At 48.1% G+C, this 20,578-nt stretch overlaps 2 protein-coding genes across 3 annotated transcripts; both read right to left on the reverse strand.

The window, feature by feature from the left end:
* Positions 1-1,116: 1,116 nt before the first annotated feature.
* On the reverse strand, positions 1,117-6,222 carry LOC132354396 (NADH-cytochrome b5 reductase 1). Of its 2 annotated transcripts, none has more exons than XM_059906354.1 (9): positions 6,167-6,222; positions 5,711-5,860; positions 5,524-5,596; positions 4,898-5,004; positions 4,528-4,657; positions 3,784-3,867; positions 2,814-2,899; positions 2,241-2,340; positions 1,117-1,910 (listed from the first exon to the last, which is right to left on the reverse strand). In XM_059906354.1, the coding sequence occupies exons 1-9, from the start codon at positions 6,182-6,184 to the stop codon at positions 1,738-1,740; spliced, it is 921 nt and encodes a 306-aa protein (XP_059762337.1). In that variant the 5' UTR covers positions 6,185-6,222; the 3' UTR covers positions 1,117-1,737. The 2 variants fall into 2 exon arrangements, with proteins under 2 accessions (XP_059762337.1, XP_059762335.1); XM_059906352.1 differs by having other exon boundaries at positions 6,104-6,181.
* A 7,244-nt stretch (positions 6,223-13,466) lies between these two features.
* On the reverse strand, positions 13,467-17,435 carry LOC132374245 (alpha-1,3-mannosyl-glycoprotein 4-beta-N-acetylglucosaminyltransferase-like protein MGAT4E). The gene is made up of 4 exons (XM_059937794.1): positions 17,428-17,435; positions 16,584-16,713; positions 15,179-15,335; positions 13,467-14,611 (listed from the first exon to the last, which is right to left on the reverse strand). Exons 1-4 carry the CDS (start codon positions 17,433-17,435, stop codon positions 13,467-13,469), a joined length of 1,440 nt encoding a protein of 479 aa, XP_059793777.1.
* Between the last annotated feature and the right edge of the window lie 3,143 nt (positions 17,436-20,578).

The following is a 20,578-nucleotide window of genomic DNA, read 5'->3' on the forward strand; positions in this document are numbered from 1 at the left end:
GAATCTTTTCCAAACCCTTCCCATCTGCACCTTGTATCTCTTCTGTAGTATTAACCACACTGTGTTGTAATTATTTATCGCTGTCTTACTCTAGACGATGAGTTTTTTGGGGTCTAAGAACAGTCTTGGTCATGGTTGAATCCTCAGGACCTAGCACAGTGCTTGGCAGGTGGCAGGTCCTTAATGTTTGTATATTGAGTGGATAAGGCAGGAACCCGTGCGAGACAAGGAATGAGCTTCTGTGTGGGAAATTCTCTTTGCTGGGCTGCTTCACTGTGTGAGCCCAATAACCCTAGGCAAGATTTTCCTTTTTGGAGGTGAGGTGGCCGAGTGTGTCTCACAGAGCCCAATACACACACATACCAGCTGATCAAGACATGTCTGATGGAATTCCAGTACCACAATTTAGTGATGGTTCTACCCTAGGGAGCGTCCACAAGCCTTTCTTCCAGGGGCCCCAGGGGAAGCAGTATACAGTTCCATGCAGAAAAACAATGCCAACCTTCCTCCTGACCTGATGCATTGTTCTGTTCCAGTGTGACTAACAGAAGATCTGAAGAGGTGGCCCTGGTGTGACGCTGGGAGGGAGTGGACTGGGCCAGGCTGTTGGGGCAGGAGAAGGGCGGTCAGGACAGATGTACCTGGGGGCCAACTCTGTCCAGGCACCAACCAGTCTGGCCAGGGCTGGTGATGTCAGGTTACTTTTTAAAGGACAAGGCTTCTCTTCCAAATAGAAAGACAATACTTTGACTTATTTGCCAGGTACCTTGAAGGATAAATGCAGTGAAGAAAGGGCTAAGGGAAGGAAGGAGGGAAGGAGTGGCCAAACCAAGGACCACTGTGAGGGGTACCTGGGCTCCAAAAGCTTCCCTCTCACTTGTATCCTCCTTCCTCCACCTTAAAAGTTCTCCAGGGAGAAGTTGAGCTTCTGGCTCTGCTGAGACAGTTGCTAAGATGAGTGTGGAGTTTGGTGGCAGCTCACATTTCAGCACAGGGTACAACCGCTCAAAGGTTCTTTGGAAGACCCGGGGGAAATTCTGTGCTGGGAAACCCTTCCTCCCAAGATTCTCAGGCATGAAAAGCCTTGGAAACAAGGAGCCCAGACACAACCACCTCTTCGGTAGAACACAAGGGCCTTAGCCCCATTTATTTGCATAAGCCAGAGGTTTCTGCCACAGTAACAGTCTTAGATCATGGGGAGCCCTTTCCCTCCAGCGTCGGCAGGGCCAGAGGGAGACAGACACACGAACACGTATTTCAGATTCCTTTCTCTGAGGTCTGAAAAAACCATCTCCTCCTCTCCTGTTGCCTCTAAAAGATTAGCTTTCTAAGTCTGCACCCCCTCACCGCACACACAGTCTGCTATGGGTTAAGCACCAAATATTAAATCAAACCCATTAAACAGGTTGTTCTTTAACCACAGACACAAAGAAGGGTGTGATGCCATCAAGGGACCGGCCAGTCCTGGAACAGGTGTATATGCTCCCTGCTTTCTGACCTGTGGAAGAGTCTGCTCCTTGAGCGTGACCTGGAGACTGGGGAGCCTTCAGGGAGTGACTCGGCTTGGGCCCTCGTCCACGGCTATAAGGATGTTGTTCCCGCAGGGACCATCCAGATTCCAGCTCCGGAGAAAGACAAAAAGGCTGACACTGTTGGGAAGGGCATCTAGGGCTTATAGCATTTGAGGGCCGACTCGGGGCAAATGGCGGCAGCGGGACCAGGGCAGTGAGGGGATGCTCAGTAGGTAAATCGCATCTTTTGCGAGTAGCCCAGCTTGTCCAGGTTGGGGTGGCAGGCCAGCTGCACCATCGGGGGTGGCCCACAGAGCAGCAGCAGCATATCGTCCCCTGGGGCGGGCAGGTGCTCCTGGATCATGTCGGCAGACACAAAGCCCTTGCTGTAGGCCCAATCTGCACGGGGAGAGGAGAGAATGACACTCCAGGTCCGTGCTGGCAGCGGGGTGCAGTGCGGGGCCGGGGTGGGGTGGTGGTAGTCCAGAAAGGCTCCTGAGAGGGTACAGAGTTGTAGCGGCAGCTGGACGGGTCTCCTCAGCCTGCTTCAGCGGCACGGCCAGCCCTGCCACCCACCCGGGAAACAGGAACCGCGGGAAAGAGTCCAGGAGACCACTGTGTCCGTGAGCTCAGAGTCTGGCAGTGTCGGGCAGGGTCGGTTTCACTGAAACCAGAACCCACCAGCGGGCGAGGCCCTGATTCGGGGATGTCCAGAAATGGGGAGGGTACCTTCTGGGGGGTGATCCAGAGTGAACCAGAGCTTAAAGTGGTTGGGATGTCGGGCCTGCAGCTCTTCCAAGTCCTCCCGTAAGATTATGTCCTTTTCAGTCTGAAATGAAGAGGAGAAGCAAAGTCTTTAGGATCCTTCTCAGGTTCCTAAACATAACAACATAAAAAGTTCTCTGCTATAACAACTTTCCAACCAGGAAAGAAAAAGAAAACTGAAGTTCTAGGGAATAAGCAAGGGTTTTAGGGAGTTAGGATGAGGGGAGGGAGAGGGGAACAGCCTTTATTTACACAATATGAAGGAATAAAGACAGAATATTTAACAACGGAGACTCAAGGAGCAAGTTTCTATACTCAGGACTAGACTCCTTAAATGTTCTTTTTTTCTCTCCTTGTGGGCCAGGGAGGGAATTTGGCTCAGTGCTCTGTCCTCCTTATTGTGGAAGAGGACCCTCTACCCGCAGGGAGGCCTTGGGCAGAGGCTGAGCCAGACACTGGGCTAGTTTTGCCCGTTGGTACCACACCTCTCCCCACACAGTAACTCTGAAGTCCCAGGACTGAGAAAAGGAACACAACCTGGTTGGCAAAAAGCAGAAAGCACTGGGTTGGATCTTCTGGGTCTTTCAGGATAGCCTGGATCAGCTGCAGCATTGGGGTGATTCCTGCACACAGATGCCCCACGGTGAGATGCGGTGGCCACCCCCCCATCCCCGCTCCTTAGCTGCCCAACCCTTTCATCTTAATTCCACTTACTCACCCCTTCACTCTGTTTTCCTTTGTGTCCTAATTAATTCTCTACGCTCCCCCTGTGTCTTCACAGCACCTACATTTCTGGACAGATAGGCCCTTTACCCCAAACTCACTAAAATTCATATCTGGTAGGTGAATTGTGGTCATGTGCTCAAAATTCACATAAGTTTATATTGCTGAAATCCTTCTAAGGAACCAATCCAAGACTCTCTGGAAGTCCCTCGGAGGCTAAGGCTCCAGTATCACAGATGACTGCAAGTACCTACTGATTCAATGCTGAGATGCCTGGAGCCCTGGACGTGCAGGTTAAGTGCACGTGCTTTGGAACTGAGCAGAGCTGCACGCTAACCCTGCCTCTTGCCATGTGGAAACGATGCAACCTCTCTGAACCTCCGTGTTCCCATCCGTAAAATGGGAAGGCTTGTACCTATGTCATAGACACGTATAAAGAGTCTAGCACAGTGTTTAACATAGGGAAATGTCCAATGTTAATTTTCTATCTTCTCGACTGTCCTATTCTTAGCTGCTTCTCTGTTCTCACCTAAAATTTATTAGATTCATTCCATGTGAGGTCTTGGGAGAGCCCACATGATTTGTCTCTCTCATTCTGTCAGTTAAAATAGATTTTTGGGGGTTTCTACCCGATTATGATTTTGTTTTGTAGCAACTGGGGAGCCCTAGGCATTGCTGGGAATCCCCTGATTAAGTTTGGCCATGATTACCAAACCTTCTGAGGGTCACCTGGAAGCTGCTACGGCAACAGTCACAATGGTGGGAGGGAGCAGGGGACAAGCACCTGTGCCGCCGGCAATCATTCCCAGTTTCCTGGCCACTCTCGGTTCTGGTGGAGACTTTTTGTTGGGCTGAATGCTAAACATCCCTGAGAAGTCCAGTGGAGAGAGGGGTGAAAGAACAGTCAATTCAGGGAACTAAGAAAACAAATGCAGAATCGAAAATACGCCCCAGGCCAGTTCTTCAGCTGCTGTGGAATCTGATCCTGGAGCTTGGGTGTTGAGCCAGCCCTGACAACAAGACACTTGAGGGACAATGGGGCCAGGACTGTCTGTCCCACATTATGAGCTACAAGTCAGTTTAGGAACACACAGTGAGTCATAAGCTGACTCCCATAGAGGGTCACTCCCTGCTCAGGGCGACAGGCATGAGGCCAGGTGTGAATCTATTTCCCCAAGTGGCACAGAGCAGCTCCCAGGCTTGCTAATGCACCCAGCTGTTCCCACTGGAAGGGCTGAACGCATCTCTGGCTCTCTGCACAGCTCGGCCTGAGGGGCGACTCTCTGAGGGAGAGAGAGGCCCGCGTTTGCATTAGTCATCTCCAGGGCTGTCACGGTGGGTGAAAATTCACCGGAACTGATCCCTGGGTCAAGAGGGGCTGAGGAACACGCCTTTCTATAAAGTCAGGGCTGTGTTTACAGGAGGGGCAGCTGGCCCTTACCCGCGTGAGCACACACACACGGACACACAGAACCATACTGTGTGGAGAGGACGCCGGGCACCGGAGGCGTGGGAGCTAGGCCATTACCTTTCCCAGCGTAAGTGAGCAACCCACTTGGCCCCCGAAACTCCACCACGTCCCCAGTCTTCAGGCTATCCAGGTACTGAGACATCTTCCCCCCCTCAGGAAATCTGGGGTGCACACCCTTCAGGTAGACCTGATAAGACAGAATGGAAAGTACTTTGTTTGGAATGTCCCTGGTTTCTGAGACCCCTGTTGGCTGAATCTGCCTGAAGCAGGGCAGGGGTGACACACATGCTCTCTCTTCCCAGTCCACATACTTTCTTCCTGTCCACAAAGGACACGCATCTCCTCCTATCAACACATCTTGGAAGTTTCTACAGATCCCAGAGGGAGGAGGATAAGGGGCGCCTGGGGCTCCTTCCTACCTTCTTACCTTGATGACAAGATCCACATAGCCTTGGTCCTCATCGCTGGTGATGGGAGTGTACGGCCTGATGACCAGGCTGCCATCGATCCGGGCAGAGAGGTAGACATGTTTGCCTGCGGACCACGTGCAGAGCTACATAAGGGCTCCTGTGGAGGTGCTGCATTCCTGTTACCTTTCAAAATAATCTGGGAGGTTTGAGAGGACAGAAGCATCTTGCTCCGTGCTGGGGCCCCAGTGAGCTACCAGGCAGGGAGGATTCACCCCTTTGAGCCCCCAGCTGGATCCCTCATAAACTCCCATCTGCTGAGATTCTTATCAATGACTGCCAGGATCTTAGTAGTGAGTTGAGGGTCTGGGCAATGGGGAAAAGATTAGTGCTTGCTCAGTGGGCATATGAGCAAATCCTGCAGGAAGGAGGGAGGGACTGCTGAGTGTCGAAGATATCTAGGGGCACAGAAGCCACACCCTAGTGTGGCCCAGGGCACCTCACAGCCTGGAGGATACGCAGCCTGGTGGGGAAAGGGTGATGGAGTGGGGAGGCACTAGACTGAAGCAGCGCGTTTCAGGAGACCCCAGAAGGGGGATCACCCTATTAGAGTACCAGGGAAAGGAGCCCACGCCACAGTTCTTACCCACAGGCAGCCCCAGAACGTGGTGGGCGGTGGGCAGGGCAAAGCGGAACCTCTTGGTGTTGTGGTTCACGGTCTGGAGGATGGATGACAAGCGTCTCACCAGGCAGGCCTGGTGTCGCCAACTCCCCGGGGCATCCCAACCACAGCCCAGCGGAACTCCGGTCCCCTCCGCTACTACACAACTCACTGTCTTGTCTAGCAGTCGCAGCAGGTACTTCTCATTGGGGTCCAGGAGCGTGATCCGCGGCCGGCGGGACCTCCGCACCAGGTAGGAGCCCAGAGCCAGGCCGAGCAGAGTCAGCAGCCCCACCCCCAGGGAGGCCAGCAGGACTGGGCTCTGCGGGCAGAGGGGGCAGCGTGACGGTCGCGCTGGGGAAGAGCCCAGGGCGTGGGCGGTGACGGGCCCCTACGACCTGCCCCCCGGGTGGCGACCCCGAACTCCGGCGCAGGAGCAAGCCGAGCTCAGGGGGCAGCCTGGGTGGGGTCCCCAGCCCGAGCGTGCGGTACCGGGACCCCGGCATCCAGGGCGGGTGTAAAGCCCTGCGGGGCGGGGTCGGCGGTGAGAGCCGCTGGTCCGGACCTGAGTGCCGGGAACTATAAGGGGCGGAGTCCCCTGGTGCGGGATACGGAGCGAGGGTCTCACCGGCTGCAACCCCATCATCAACAGCCGCGTCCTCCACCTCGCAGCCAGCGCCCAGACCCCACAATGCGCCGCGGGGCGGGCAGGAGGCGGGGCGGGCAGGAGGCGGGGCCTGTAGGGGCGGGGCCCGAGTGGGCGGGGCCCGGTAGGGGCGAAGTCACTCCGCGCCCCACCTCTTTCCCCCGGACTCGGCTCCCAGGTACTCCTACAAGGAGGGCCTGCAGCTCCAGATCCTCCGCAGACTTCTGTCCCTGCTACTTAGACCGCTTAGCCTCGAACAGGGAGAGAGTCCTGTCAAACGCAGAACCACACCAAGCTGGAACTGGAAATCTCCAAGTCTGCAAATTGCTTAGCAGGGAGGAATCTGGCGTTCAGAGAGAGACAGGCTCAAAGTAGAGCAGGAGGGCCTGAAACTGATCATTGTGTAGTCACGTTAGTTCTTCAAAAGGCAGACTTTCAACCAGAGGATTCACAGCCTGGCCAAGTCTCCTCAGGAATGACAGTGGCATCTTCATTTCCTGCTTCCGTGACTGGTTTTGCTCACATGGCCAGGCCCTCATGCCTTCAGGCTCATTCAGGAGCTCCTTTTGGGTCCAGATCAAGCTTCTCATCTGGATCTGGGTTCTCCAGCCCCCGGGGCCAAAGACCTGGCTTTGGGGGCAGACTGGACTGAATCAGAACCTGGACGACTTCCTCAACTTCTTTCTGACTCCTGTCTACAGATAGGTAAGTGCTATAAGACATGTAATGTGCTTAGCATGTGGCCTGTCATAGAACAAAACACTCAACAGATATCAGCTGCTACAATGACTCTCTGCAGACAGTGCTGATGCTCGGTTAGAGATTCGAGCTGAGCCCTGCTGGCAGCAGAGGCAGGGGACAGGAGGCGACAGTAACAGATGCTGAGGGCCAGGAGCCACACATCGGCCGAGATGCCCATTCCCTCACATACCCAGTTCCCAGCCGGGTTGACGTTTGCTCTTGATTTCTCCTGAGGCCTCTCTCCCTAGCCTGTAGATGCCCATCTTCTCCTCACTGTGCTTTCACATGGTCTTCGCTGTGTGTGTCTGAGTTGGCAACCTTTTTCTCTTTGGGTCAGATGGTAAATATTTTGGTGGCATACGGTCTGTGTAGCAATTATTCTGCTTTGCTGTTGTAGCATGAAAGCAGCCATAGATAATACGTAAATGAATAAAAGTAACTACTTTCTAATAAAATTTTACTTACGAAAACAGGTAGTAGATCCTCATCCAGGATTGCCAAAATCCCTCAAATAAGCTGATATGCAGCCCCTTACAGACCCACAGAAAAGTACTCGGAGACTGTTCTGGGAGGCCATCCAGACTCTCCAGTCTGGATTTGGACACAGAGAGACACCCCCAAGTGACCCAAAGGACACTGCTCAGGTGACGAGCACTGACCTCCAGCCTGCCTACCAGAGAAGTCACCTGATTCCTGCCCAGGCCTGCACGGGGCCCCATCCGCCACCATCCAGCCATGTTCCAGGCCAGCTCAGAATGGTCTTCACCAGACTGGACAATGCGTGGTGAAGCTCCAGGCACAGAAGAGCCTCCTAATTCCAGCCTCCTGAGACAACCACCCTTCTCTGTCATGTATACATCTAAGAAAGAAAAAATTCCCATGTTCCATGCATTTTGTGTTGACCAGTAAAATGAAAGCAAAGTCTTAGGGTGAGGTTTCCATTTAAAAATTCCAATAAGGGCTTTTTCAGCTGACAAAAACCTGTTTTGCATTGGCCTGGTAATTCTTCTTTACCTTGTTATTTTGCTATGGCTCTCAGTCAGATGCTATGTATATTTTGTTCAGCTGTTCTAGTTGTCTTCACTAAGAAGTTTCAAATCACCTAGATTGCTATTATAAAAACCTTTTATATACGACTTGAAAAGATCTTCAAGACACAACCATTAAATGAAAATACTCAGGCTTCAATACAGTAGATTCACTACAAAATTATTAGTTAATGCAAAAAAAACTACACATTTCTATTCCGTGTAATTACAAATAAAGAAACTACAGAAGATTCTGTTACTGATGGTTTGTCTGACTATGAACACTATAAAAACTCTCCTGATTAAAAGAACTAAATATGTGACGCTGAAGGACATTGATTGTCTCTGTGTCCCATTGATTTTTCTCTTAGGTGACTTTCTGCTCGGCTTCTCCTTTGAGCAAAGTGACTGGAGGGAGAAACTTCCACAGTAGGTAAGACTTGGGTTTTGGCCTCAAATAATGTGGAGGTGACTGTTAGTTTTGCCTCTTTTAGAAATTTATATAAATGGGATCGTACAGTATGTGGTCTTTTGTATCTAGCTTCTTTTTTGCGTTATGTTTGTGAGATTTATCCGTATTGTTGTGATAGTAGTTTATTCATTTTCATTGCTGAGTAGTGTTCCGTTGTATGATTAGATCAAATGTATTTACCCGGTCTACTACTGACGTTCGTTTGGGTTGCCTCCAATTTGTGACCGTTACAAATAATGCTCCTGTATACCTTGTCATACATGTCTCCTGGGGCACAGGTACTTGGATGAGTGTTTACCTAGGAATGGGATTACCCCATCGTCAGGTGCACGATATTTGATTCAATGGATTCTGCAAACAGTTTCCTAAAGTGATTGGACCGATTTGCACTTCCACCAGTAGTGATGAGAAGTCTTGCTTTTCTACATCAGAAGTTCACAGATATTTTCTGTAAAGGGCCAGACAGTAAATAGTCTAGATTTTGTGAACTATACAGCCTCTGTCACTGCTATTCAACTCTGGCCTTGCAGCATGAAAGTGGTCCTAGACAATGTATAGACAGGTAATCATGGCTGTGCTCTGTCTGATACAGCTGTGTTTGCAAAGCAGTCGGTGGGCTGTGTTTGGTCCATGGGCCATAGTTTACCAATCCTTGTTCTCTGATACATCCTTTCCAATATGCGGTGCTTCAGTCTTTTTAATTTTAGCCATTTTAATTTTTATTTGCAGTTCCCTGAGGAGAAATGAGATGAGCTCCTTTTGAAACACTTCCTCTTTTGCAGAGTTCCTTGTTGAAGTTTTTGGCCCACTGGGTTGCCTGTCTTTTTCTCATTCATCTGTACTAGTTCTTTATACATTTCTGGGTGGACATTCTTTGTTCCATGTACTACAATACTCCTCCCACTGCGTGGCTTGCCATTTCTTTCTCTTCATGATGTTTCTTCATATGACATTAAATTCGGCCTATATTGAAGATTTCTTTCCTTATATTTTCATTGTTTTTTGTTTCTTCTAGTTTACTAAATTCTTATGATGGATGCTTACCTTTTTAATTTTCAGTCTTGTTTATTTTATAATTTATAGTCTCACTTATTTTCACTTAAGACTATAAATTTCCTTCAAGAACAGGATTAACTGCATGACCCAACTTTTCCTATTAGTAATTCCATTATGGTTCAGTTCTAAATATTTTCTAACTTCCATTGTGATTTTTCTTTAGCTTATGAATTATTTAGAAATATGTGTGTATGCCAAAAAATATGGGTTTAAAAATCTTTCTTTTTATCATTAATTTAGAAACCAGGTAGGTTAGAAGCTAACTGTATTGTTGTCAGTGAACTTGGGGTGCCACTTCAATTCTTCGGGACTTGTTGAGATGCTGCCCGGTCAATTTTCATGTATGTTCCATGTATGCCTTTAAAAAAATTATAAAGGATGCAATGTTCTATATGTGCCCATTGGGTCAAGCTGGCTGATTGTATTCCAACCTTACTAATTTTGTTTTTTGGCTGGGGAGAGTATTGTAGATCTATCAGTTACTGAGATATGTTAGAATCTCCCACTATGATGGTGAATTTAGCAATTTCTCCTTGGGTGTTTTGTTAATACTAATTTTGTCTCCTTGAGGTAAAGTCTACAGTTAAATACATTGTTTTAGCTCCCTCATCAGGTTCATCTTTCATCAAACAACCCCTAAGATATGTCTTGATCTTCTTTATCTCTGGTGATGCTTCTTTTTCTTTTCCCCTTAATGTCTGTCTTGTCGGATATCGTTTATTTTAGTTGTATTAGCCAGGTATATCTTTTTTCCATGCTGTTTCTTCCAGCTTTTCTGTTATTAGGTTTCAGGTAAGCCTCTTATAAATAGGAAAAGCTGTATATTTTTTTAAATTAAGACAATCTTTTTTAGCTAATGAGTTTGGTTCAGTTTCATCTATCAGGTAATATTTATATTTATGAATTTATGCTATTACATCAAGTATCTTCTACTTTTCTTTTTTCTCCCTCTCTTATTGCCTTTTAGGAGACCTGGTTGAGTTTTTCTTTTCTTTCTCATTACTTTTTTTTTTTTCTCTCCCTCTCTCTGGTTTTGGCAGTAAACACTATTTCTAGCCTTTGGAATTATCCTAGAAATTTAACGTGAATATTTTTACCTAATATTTGAAGTTAATCCAATAATGATTTTTTTTTTTCTTCTGGTTCTCACTATGGTGTCTTATTTCCTTGTGTGTTTTGCGATTTTTTTTTTTTTACTATCAGTTTCTATTCTTTAGAACTTTGTGAGGATTCTTTGAGTCCTAAGTTCTTCAAAAGATTTGCATTTGCCTTTTCCAGGCATCTTGGGGGAAATTACCAACTTGAGTGGTGGCCAATTTAAAATATTATCTTGGCTGGAGATTTTTGAGATCACCTCGTAGTGTTGATTCAGGTGGCTGCAAATCTACACAAGGGACGGCTTGTGTTTGGGAATATCAGGGGAGATATTTTCCCCTCTAGTAGATTTTGTTTCTGTCCCGTTTAGTGGTGTGTATTTTTCCCTAGTTCTCTCTGTTGAGTGTGCAGCCCTTGCTGTTGCGGCTTTACGTGGTTGTCTCCCGTATCTTGAAATCCTAGGTTATCCTGACCTTTTCCCGTCCGTTGCACCCCACTCGGCCCAGTGTCCCAGGCACTTGACTAATTCCCTCAGGGCAAAAGCCAGCTTCAGTCCTTATTTACCTATCTGGAGTCCTATTTTTGTTTAATTTTTTGGTCTCTGAGAATTTCTCATATTGTTTTCATTCCAGTGATACACATAACAACGGCTTTTAAGCGTTATGTGTAGCATATTTAGTTGTTTTAATCAGGAGAGTTTTTATAGGGTTCATAGTCAGACAAACCACCAGTAACAGAATCTTCTGTAGTTTCTTTATTTGTAATTACACGGAATAGAAATGTGTAGATTTTTTTTGCATTAACTAATAATTTTGTAGTGAATCTACTGTATTGAAGCCTGAGTGTTTTCATTTAATGGTTGTGTCTTGAAGATCTTTTCAAGTCGTACATAAAAGTGTTTTTATAGTAGCAATCTAGGTAATTTGAAACTTCTTAGTGAAGACAACTAGAACAGCTGAACAAAATATACATAGCATCTGACTGAGAGCCATAGCAAAATAACAAGGTAAAGAAGAATTACCAGGCCAATGCAAAACAGGTTTTTGTCAGCTGAAAAAGCCCTTATTGGAATTTTTAAATGGAAACCTCACCCTAAGACTTTGCTTTCATTTTACTGGTCAACACAAAATGCGTGGAACATGGGAATTTTTATCTTTCTTAGATGTATACATGGTATCCCATGATGTTATTCTGTTTCTAATGAAATGGGAGAATAAATATCCTAGTGAGAGACAATTAGTTATATTCAAAGATTTTTTTCATAAGTTTAAATTTAGGAAATATTTCAAAACCAAAAAAACTACAAACGTCCTCATTTATGTTGTTGTTGTTTTTTAAAAATATTTATTCATTTATTTATTTGGTTGCACCAGGTCTTAGTTGTGGCAGGCAGGCTCCTTAGTTGCGGCATGCGTGTGGGATCTAGTTCCCTGATCAGGGATCGAACCCGGGCCCCCTGCATTGGGAGCGTGGAGTCTTATCCACTATGCCACCAGGGAAGTCCCCTCATTTATGTTTTTATTGGGTTCATCAATTTCAATCATCAAATTAGAGAGAATCAGAACCGATATCACATTTAATTTTAATTACTGATTTTTGTGTTATGTCCTTTGTTGATGTCATCCATGTTTGGTTCATCTTATTATTCATATTACCTTTAACAGCACTTAACCTTAAGTTTGCATCCGAATATTTGCTGAATAGATACACGAAGGAATATGTAATACCAACTCATTTTTTCAGTGGAATTAGAAGGATTTCTGTTCTAAGTTACATACAGTTTCTTCCCTCAAGAAGGTTATAGCTGCTGGTTTAGCTATTCTTAACTTTTTGAGGCAGATATGGAACATTTCAATGCTCTGATGGAAGCAAAGTATCCTCTCCTTAGAAAAATGCACATATGAATTCATATCAAATTTTGCACACAGTTCTAGGGGATTCACAACTACTTGAAATGTCTATTCCTGAATCCCAGCTAAGCAAACTTTCCTCCAGCAAGGTCTTAACCTTGACACATTGGAGGTTTGGGTCTTCCTGTGGTCTAAATGTGTCCCCACAGAATTCATACATTGAAACCCTAACCCCCTAGTTGATGGTATTAGAAGGTGGAGCCTTTGGGAGGTGATTAGGGCTTGAGGGAGGAGCCCTTGTGAGTGGGATTTCTGCCCTCATAAAAACGAGAGAGCCCTCTCACCCCCTTGTGAGGTACACACGTGAGGACGCAGCAGAAAGACGGCCATCTATGAACCAGGATGTGAGCTCTCCCCAGACACTGAATCTGCCAGCACCTTGATCTTGGACTCCCAGCCTCCAGAACGGTGAGAAATAAAGTTCTGTTGTTTACGAGCCACCCAGACTGTGGCATTCTGTTATAAGAGCCCGAACAGACTGACAGGTGTGTCAATGTGAGGCAAAGGCAGTCCCACCTCCATGATCATGGTGCTGTCAAGACTGTGGCAGTTCCAGATAGGGCGGCAGCTCCTTCCTGCAAAGACCCTAGGATGTTATACTTGTGTGTAGATAAAAATCAAGGCAGTTCACAGTGACTCCTTCCCTCTCACTGGCCCTTGGGAGGTGGAAGTGTATTGTCTTGTTTGTGCCCCTCATCAGACTGTGTCCGCTCTCTTAAGCAGCCTACAAAAACCAGAATTAGGGTGACCATACATCTCGGCTTGCCTGAGACCATCCTGGTTTATATCTGTTGTCTAGTGTCATTTCGAATAGTGCTTCTTTTTGCTCTCACTCTCAAGAGTGTCCCAGTTAGAACAACAAATCACGTGGTCACCCAACTCAGAGTGAGCAGGCCTCCATCAATTTCTAGCTTTATTTCCTGCCAACCACGTAGATTCCATTCACCAGCCCCGTCCTTCCCGGATTGGCGGTGTGCTGGCTAACTCTCCTCTTCCTCATCCTCGGTGATCCAGGCTTTGACCTGCCTGATGAGGAGCCAGGACTCTTGAGGTGCTAGCACCAGCAGCCGTATGCAACTCAGCTCCTCCACGGAACCTTCCTCATAAGACACCATCTGGTCCAAATGTCCTGCCACCATTGGACCTAGCAGCATGTAGCGAGCACAGCCTTTGAAATCCTCCAAGGGGCCATAGCCCAGTTCCACTTGCCCTTGCTCCAGCTTGTACTGCCTTTGTTTGCCAGACCCTGTCAGCACCTCTATCCGGATGACTTTCTGTGGCTTCTCCAGGACCACTGTCAGGTGGTTGCCTTTGACAGGACTGAGGGTGGCGAAGCTCTCCTTGTTCAGAGTGTAGGCGTACTGGGGGACATCGTTCAGCACCGTCACCATGTCCGTGCAGACACTGGCGGTGACGTTGTCTCGTTCACCAAAGACCTTTCCCTTCTCTGCAGGAAAGCACGTGTTCTCGAGCACAGAATCATTGCCCATGTGGTAGAAGGCTGAGGAACCGAAACGAACTGGAACGTTCTGGGCCAGGAGAAGATGGAATTCAGAGAGAAGCAAGTGAGTAGGAGTGTCCTTGTGGAAAAGGAGGAAGAAAGAGGTCAAGCGGGGGAGATCGCTGGAGTGGGAAACTTTCCCAGAGAAGCTCAGGCTGGAGAACTCCAGGGTCACCCAAGGCAGCTCTTTCCAGGCTGACAGTGCCCAGTAGACAGTAGAGATAAACCTGGGGACACAGTGAACCCAGTCTTCCAGCATCAGAAAGTTTTCGGAGAGGTTCGCAGCGAAGTACATGAGGAGGGCGTAGTCCGCCTTCTGCCTGGAGTACGGGGCCTCGCAGGGGGAGGAGTGGCTGGCGTTGTGCAGACCACCCGGGACAGGGGGGCCGCCGAGCCGGCCACGGACCGCGAGCAGCTGCTGGGCCTCAGTGTGCGCTCGGAAGAGGTCGGAGATATTGGCCGCCGTCTGGCTGAGCCATTCAGGGTCAGAGTCGGACAGGGAGGCCAGCACCACGATGCACTCTGGCTCGGGTCCCGAGGACGCCTGGAACAGGGGCCGCAGGGTGTTCCGGAGGCGGCTCCCGTGGGGCTGCTGCGCTGAGGAGACGCCCACCGTCAGCAGCTCTGGGGGGTGGAGGGGCCGTCCACACTTCGAGAGGGTGGGGAGGCCCCGGCTCTGTCCCCACACGGCTGCCCCTTACGGTCAACACCCAATACCCGAGACAAGCTCACACGTCCTCTCCCCGGGGCAGTTGACCTCTGGACAGAAGCAGGGACGTGGTTTTATCTCATCACTGCCGTGAAAGGCTGTTGGGGGGTCCTTATGAAGGACAAGCCTCCCTCTGAGGGGAGAGGCTGCCAGGTGCCAAAGGAGAGTTTGCTGGCCTTGACCTCAGAGTTCTCTCAGTGGCCATGGATCAACCAGACCTGGGCTGGAGGCTCTCCAGGGACCCGGGTAGACCTGGAGCCCAGGGGTCCACACCACCACCCTCCGCCCCCTCTGTCCAGGCTTCCCCGCGCTGCCCCCGTGGGGGTCCTCTCCCAGCCGGTCCCCCTTCCTTGAGGGGCCTGTCCCGCGGGGGCCCTGCCTCAGAGCACCCTCCCCTTCCACCCACCTTCCTCTCCCTGCTTGGAATATGTACCTCGTCTACCTTCTGCCAGTCTGACCAATGCCTGCCTGCCACTTCTCACTCTTTTCCCGGGGAGGGGCTCCAGCCAGGAATTTGTACTTGGCATGTCGGAGCAAAGGGGAAGTTTTCTGCATGTCCTTGAAGGCCTCCAGACGGTTCTTGATTTCGGAGCCGATTTGCTCCTGGTTGAGCTGCCCCAGTATTTTCTTCTTTTCCTCCTGCTTAGAGGAAGATAAGCATCACCCCTGAGCTTTTTCCTTAGATCCCTGGAGTCAACTGAGGGTCAGGTTCCCCTTTCAGGACAGGCCAGGCAAGCCCCTGGATGCGGTCAACCACTATCCCCCCCTCATCACGGGAACATGCAGGGCTTTCTTAAAGGGGTGCTGGGCCCTGGAGTCAGGGGAGGGGCCCCCAGTTCTGTGCGGAATGCCTGCGGGAAGGTCCCGGGCTTATGTTGAGTGAGGACTTGTCGGCCCGCACCGGGGCCCACATCTCCCTCTACTCCACTCTCGGGCTGGCAGATGTCATCTAACTCGGTGCAGACTGTGCTGGGCTGTGGGACAGACACTGAAGGCAGTGCCTGGCCCAGTCCTCAGCTCTAAAGGCCTTTCTTTCGCCCAGTTCTGACCACACACACATTTCTGAACCACCTTCCCACACCTGCCTTATGCTAAGCTCTGGCTGGTCTGAGAAGGATCCTCTGGTCCCGAGCTTCCATGCCGACTTCATACGCAAACACGTGAAGGGGTCACGGTTGCATCTGATGCCAGAAGGCAAGCACAACCTGCATTTACGTTTTGCAGATGAATTCAGCAAGTTAGCGGAAGACTTCCTACAGTGACAGTGTACCCAAGGACATGTGACCTGTGAATCCTGAGCCTGGGGCTTGAGCCTGGTGCTGCCTTTGAAACCCGCCTGCGGGTCACCCCCCAGTTCACCTGCCGTCCCAGGCTCCCCGTGCCTCCCCACAAACTGTTCCTAATCCAACAGCAATAATGACATATTATAAGCATCCTCTAGCTTTCATAGCTACAAAAATTTCAGAAATTTCAGAGAAGCGTGAGCTCTAGGACCCGCGTGACCTGTGCTGGGCCGGTGTCCTCCACAGGCAGGTGGTGTATTATACATTGGGGAGGAGTTACTTCGGGGCCCTGAGTGCCTGTCCCTGTGTGAGGACGGGAGGGATGACGACTCCGGCTCTGGAGAGGGACACCCCCGAGCCCCCCACCCGCCCCCCACAGGTGTCCTGGCAGCTCTCTGCCCTCCCTCCCTCCTCGCCTTTACTCAAACCTTATACGTATTTCAAGGCTGGTCCAACATTTATCTTTTCTCTGACCCTCTCCTGATTTTTCAAGAGCTTTCTTCTTAGAACTTCCACAGTGATTTTAGAGTGTTTGCATAACTGGAGAAACTTCCCCCCCACTGAAGGATTGACAAGTGGTCCAAGCTCAGCCTCAGGGACTCACCAACAATAAACTGTACTTAAGATGCTCTTCATTTTTCTCTTGGAGGAAGAAGCTCAGGAGAATCAAGGTCACGGCAACTGTGATGTATTTCCACAGGCAGTGATGCGTGCTGCCGGGGCCCCGAGCAGCTCTGCAGGGACGTGGCAGGTGTGGTGCTGCGTCCTCTGCTCCCACTTCCTTCCCCCCTCCTCCCCGACGCCACTGCCAAACGACTTCCCTAGCCTTTCCCACCGACGTCGACCTCCCCCCTGCGTGTAGCCCCCTCAGGGAAGACAAAGGCCAGGAAGGTTGGTTCTGTTCGGCCTCCACCTTCCTCACCTCCCGTCTGGGCTTCCAGGTGAGACTGGAGCAGCTTCTGTCACTTACCCACTCTTGGAGCAGAGACCCAGCCAGAAGGATGTATCACCAAGAAGAGGAAAGCAAGGGTTCGGTATTAATCAACCTCAGACCTTAAACTCAAGCCAGAGTCTCCACTTGGGTGTTACTGGCCACTAAATTGGGTCTTGTCTGTTGGTTCCCACTTACTTTTGTGTCTGATCCTTCCCAGGATTATGGTTGGCAGATTATGAGGTTATGAATCAAGTCAGAGAAACAAAGGGAAACTAGTTAGTATGTGTCTCTCTCCCACCCTGGACTGGTCAGAAGGACGGAAACCTAAAAATGGCTGGAAATTCCTAATCATGTGACGTCTTGACAGGGTTTAGAGTGTTACCTCCGTTGGAGTTTTTTGTCTAAAATGTGGCTTGAGGGTTTATCAGAGAGCAGGGATTTCTATGAAATCAAGGAGAAAAAACTTTAACGCTGCAGGATGGGGGCCCAGAGGGCTCTTCTGAGGCGGCTGAACCTGGGCATCCTCCCAGGAGACCCTGCTTGACAACCATTGTTCACCTTGAATGGGGGCTGCTCAGCACCCCAGCTTCACAGCAAGCACCTGCTTCTGGGTAGAGGGGGATCACGTTTGAAAGCCAGCTTTCCAGGCTTTCATCGCAAACCCAGAAGTTTGGAAATTAACTGTGAGTTTGAATCAAATGGACGAGGTGGGTATTGAACGACCCCTCCCGTTCCTGGAGGGCTCCCAGCTGGCCCCTCCCTCCTGGGCTGCGGTCACGCCTGGCTGCCTGCGGGGTCTCTAAGTCACCACAAATAGGACCTCAAATCTCCAGTTCTCCCTGGGGCCCAGAACTGCCCAGGTGGCCTCTGAAGTTTCCTTGTCTTCTCCTTCTCTGTCCTTTTTCATTACTAAGAATATATTTTAGCTCTTTCTGCTCTCCCCTCCCCATGCTAACATGCTTGGCTAGGCACTAGGCAAAATGTAGATTTGGGGAGGGAGACGCAAGAGGGAGGAGATATGGGGAAAAATGTGTACGTATAACTGATTCACTTTGTTATACAGCAGAAACTAACACACCACTGTGAAGCAATTATACGCCAATAAAGATGTTAAAAAAAATGTAGATTTGGCCTTTTACTGAGAAAAGAAGATAATGAGATGACATCATCTCTTGATGTATCAATATTTAGTTTTGTTTAAGGTGTTCAGAATAATAACTTTACTTACATATATTGCAAAATGATTACCACCATAAGTTAACATTCATCTCCTCATATAGATACCAAAAAAAAGGAAAAGAAAATTTCCTTGTGATGAGAACTTTTAAAAAAAAATTATTTATTTATTTTTATTTATTTGGCTGCGCCGGGTCTTAGTTGTGGCACGCGGGATCTTTCAGTTGCAGCGTGCGGGCTCTGAGTTGCGGCATGCGTGATCTAGGGAAAGAAGCCAGGTCCCCTGCATTGGGAGCGTGGAGCCTTAGCCACTGGACCACCCGGGAAGTCCCGTGATGAGAATTTTTAAGATTTACTCTCTCAGTAACTTTCAAATATACTATACAGAGAGTTTACTACAGTCCCCACGCTGTACATCACACCCCCAGGACTTATTTATCTTATAGCTGGAAGTTTGTACCTTTTGATCACCTTCCTCCAATCCGTTCTCCCTCCCCCACCGCCTCTGGTAACCACAAGTCTGATCGCTTCTGTGACTGTTATTTATTTATTTCTAGATTTCACACACATGTGAGATCGTACAGAATTTGTTTTTCTCTGTCTATTTCATTTAATATAGTGCCCTCAAGGTGCCCTCTGTCCTTGTCACAAATGGCAGGATTTCCTTCTTTTTATGGCCAAATAGTATTCCATTGTACGTATGTATGTATCTATCTAACTATCTATTTCTTTAGCACATTTTCTTTATCCATAATAGTGTTGTTTTGACAAGGCCATCTACCTAAAAACTGTAGCCTTCTAACAGGGCATAACTTTTTTATTTATTTATTTTATTTATTTATGGCTGTGTTGGGTTTTCGCCTCTGTGCGAGGGCTTTCTCTAGTTGTGGCAAGCGGGGGCCACTCTTCATTGCGGTGCGCGGGCCTCTCACTATCGCGGCCTCTCTTGTTGCGGGGCACAGGCTCCAGATGCGCAGGCTCAGCAATTGTGGCTCATGGGTCCAGTTGCTCCACGGCATGTGGGATCTTCCCAGACCAGGGCTCGAACCCACGTCCCCTGCATCGGCAGGCAGACTCCCAACCACTGCGCCACTAGGGAAGCCCAGGGCATAACTTTTTGAACTAAAAACTTTTCTCCTCCCCCTCTCTTCCCCACTTTGAATCTTCTTCCAATTTTTGCTCTTTTTCCCCCTCCCTCTTTCTCCTCTGGGAACCAAAAAACAAAAAATCAAACAAACAAAAACTATTCAAAGTTTTGTATTGAAGTTAGGATGGTTAGAGAAGATCTAAAACATTTTTTTTGAATTAACAGTTATGTGTAACCTTGATGTACAATTTATTATTTTTTCTTTTTATGGTCAGTGATTTTTAAAATCCTGTTTAAGAAATATTGTATACTACAGGGTTGCAAAGATATTCTCTTATGTTTCTTTCTAGAAGCTTTACAATTTTGGTTTCTCCCCCCAGCTTTATTGAGGTACAGCTGACAAATAAAAATTATATATATTTTAAGTGTACAACTTGATATTTTGATGCACATTTACATCGTGAAATAATCACCACCATCTACATAGCATACCCATCGCCTCTCATGGTTACCATTTCCTTCTTTCCTTCCTTCTCTCTCTCTTCTTTTCTCTTCTCTTCTTTTGTTTTCTTTCTTTTGTTATTAATCTTAAGACCCTTAAGATCTACCCTCTTAGCAAATTTCATGTATAAAATACAGCATTGTTAGCTATATTCACATTGCTGCACATTAGATCTCCAAAGCTTATGAATCTTCGCATCCTTTGATAAGATCTCCGCACTTCTCCCGTCCCCCGGCCCCTGGCAACCAACATTCTACTCTTTGCCTCTCTGAGGTTCGTTATTTTAGATTTTACGTATAAATGAGATCATGCAATGTTTGTCTTTCTGTGTCTGGCTTATTTCACTTAGCATAATGTCCTCCCAGTTCATCCATGTTGTCACAAATGGCAGGATTTCCACCTTTTTAAAGGCTGCACAATACTTCACTGTATATCTTTATACACCACATCTTCTTTATCCATTCCTCGGTCAATGGACATTTAGGTTGTTTCCTGCCTTGGCATTGTGAAGAGTGCTGCTATGAACATGGGAGTGCAGATGTATTTTGGATAACCTGATTCCAATTCCTTTGGATATATAAGTACCAAGAAGTGGGATTGCTGGATCAGAAGTTAGTTCTATTTTTAATTTTTTGAGGAACTCCCATAATAGCTAATAGCTTATTTATGTTCCACTAACCGTGTACAAGCGTTCACTCTTCCCCACATCCTCACCAACGCTTATCTTTAAAAAAAAAAATTTAGTGAAAGCAATTCTAACAGAAGTGAGGTGATATCTCATTGTGGTTTTGGTTTGCATTTCCCTGATGGTTGGTGACGTTGAGTATCTTTTCATGTACCTGTTGGTCACTTGTATGTCTTCTTTTGAGAAATGTCTATTAAGGTCCTTTGTCCATTTTT

This window comes from Balaenoptera ricei, chromosome 1, assembly GCF_028023285.1.
Source record: "Balaenoptera ricei isolate mBalRic1 chromosome 1, mBalRic1.hap2, whole genome shotgun sequence".
Classification (NCBI taxonomy): Eukaryota; Metazoa; Chordata; class Mammalia; order Artiodactyla; family Balaenopteridae; genus Balaenoptera; species Balaenoptera ricei.

What these genes read in the sequence shown, in the direction of transcription:
- LOC132354396 (XM_059906352.1), bottom strand. Translation starts at nt 6,181, where the DNA reads ATGGGGTTGCAGCCGGTGAGACCCTCGCTCCGTATCCCGCACCAGGGG. An exon ending in TTATAGTTCCCGGCACTCAG is followed by an intron (nt 5,861 to 6,103) that starts GTCCGGACCAGC and finishes CTCTGCCCGCAG; the next exon opens with AGCCCAGTCCTGCTGGCCTC. An exon ending in TTCTGCTTTTTGCCAACCAG is followed by an intron (nt 2,341 to 2,813) that starts GTTGTGTTCCTT and finishes TCTTCATTTCAG; the next exon opens with ACTGAAAAGGACATAATCTT.
- LOC132374245 (XM_059937794.1), bottom strand. An exon ending in TTAAGTACAGTTTATTGTTG is followed by an intron (nt 15,336 to 16,583) that starts GTGAGTCCCTGA and finishes TCCTCTAAGCAG; the next exon opens with GAGGAAAAGAAGAAAATACT. An exon ending in AGCCCCTCCCCGGGAAAAGA is followed by an intron (nt 14,612 to 15,178) that starts GTGAGAAGTGGC and finishes TCCACCCCCCAG; the next exon opens with AGCTGCTGACGGTGGGCGTC.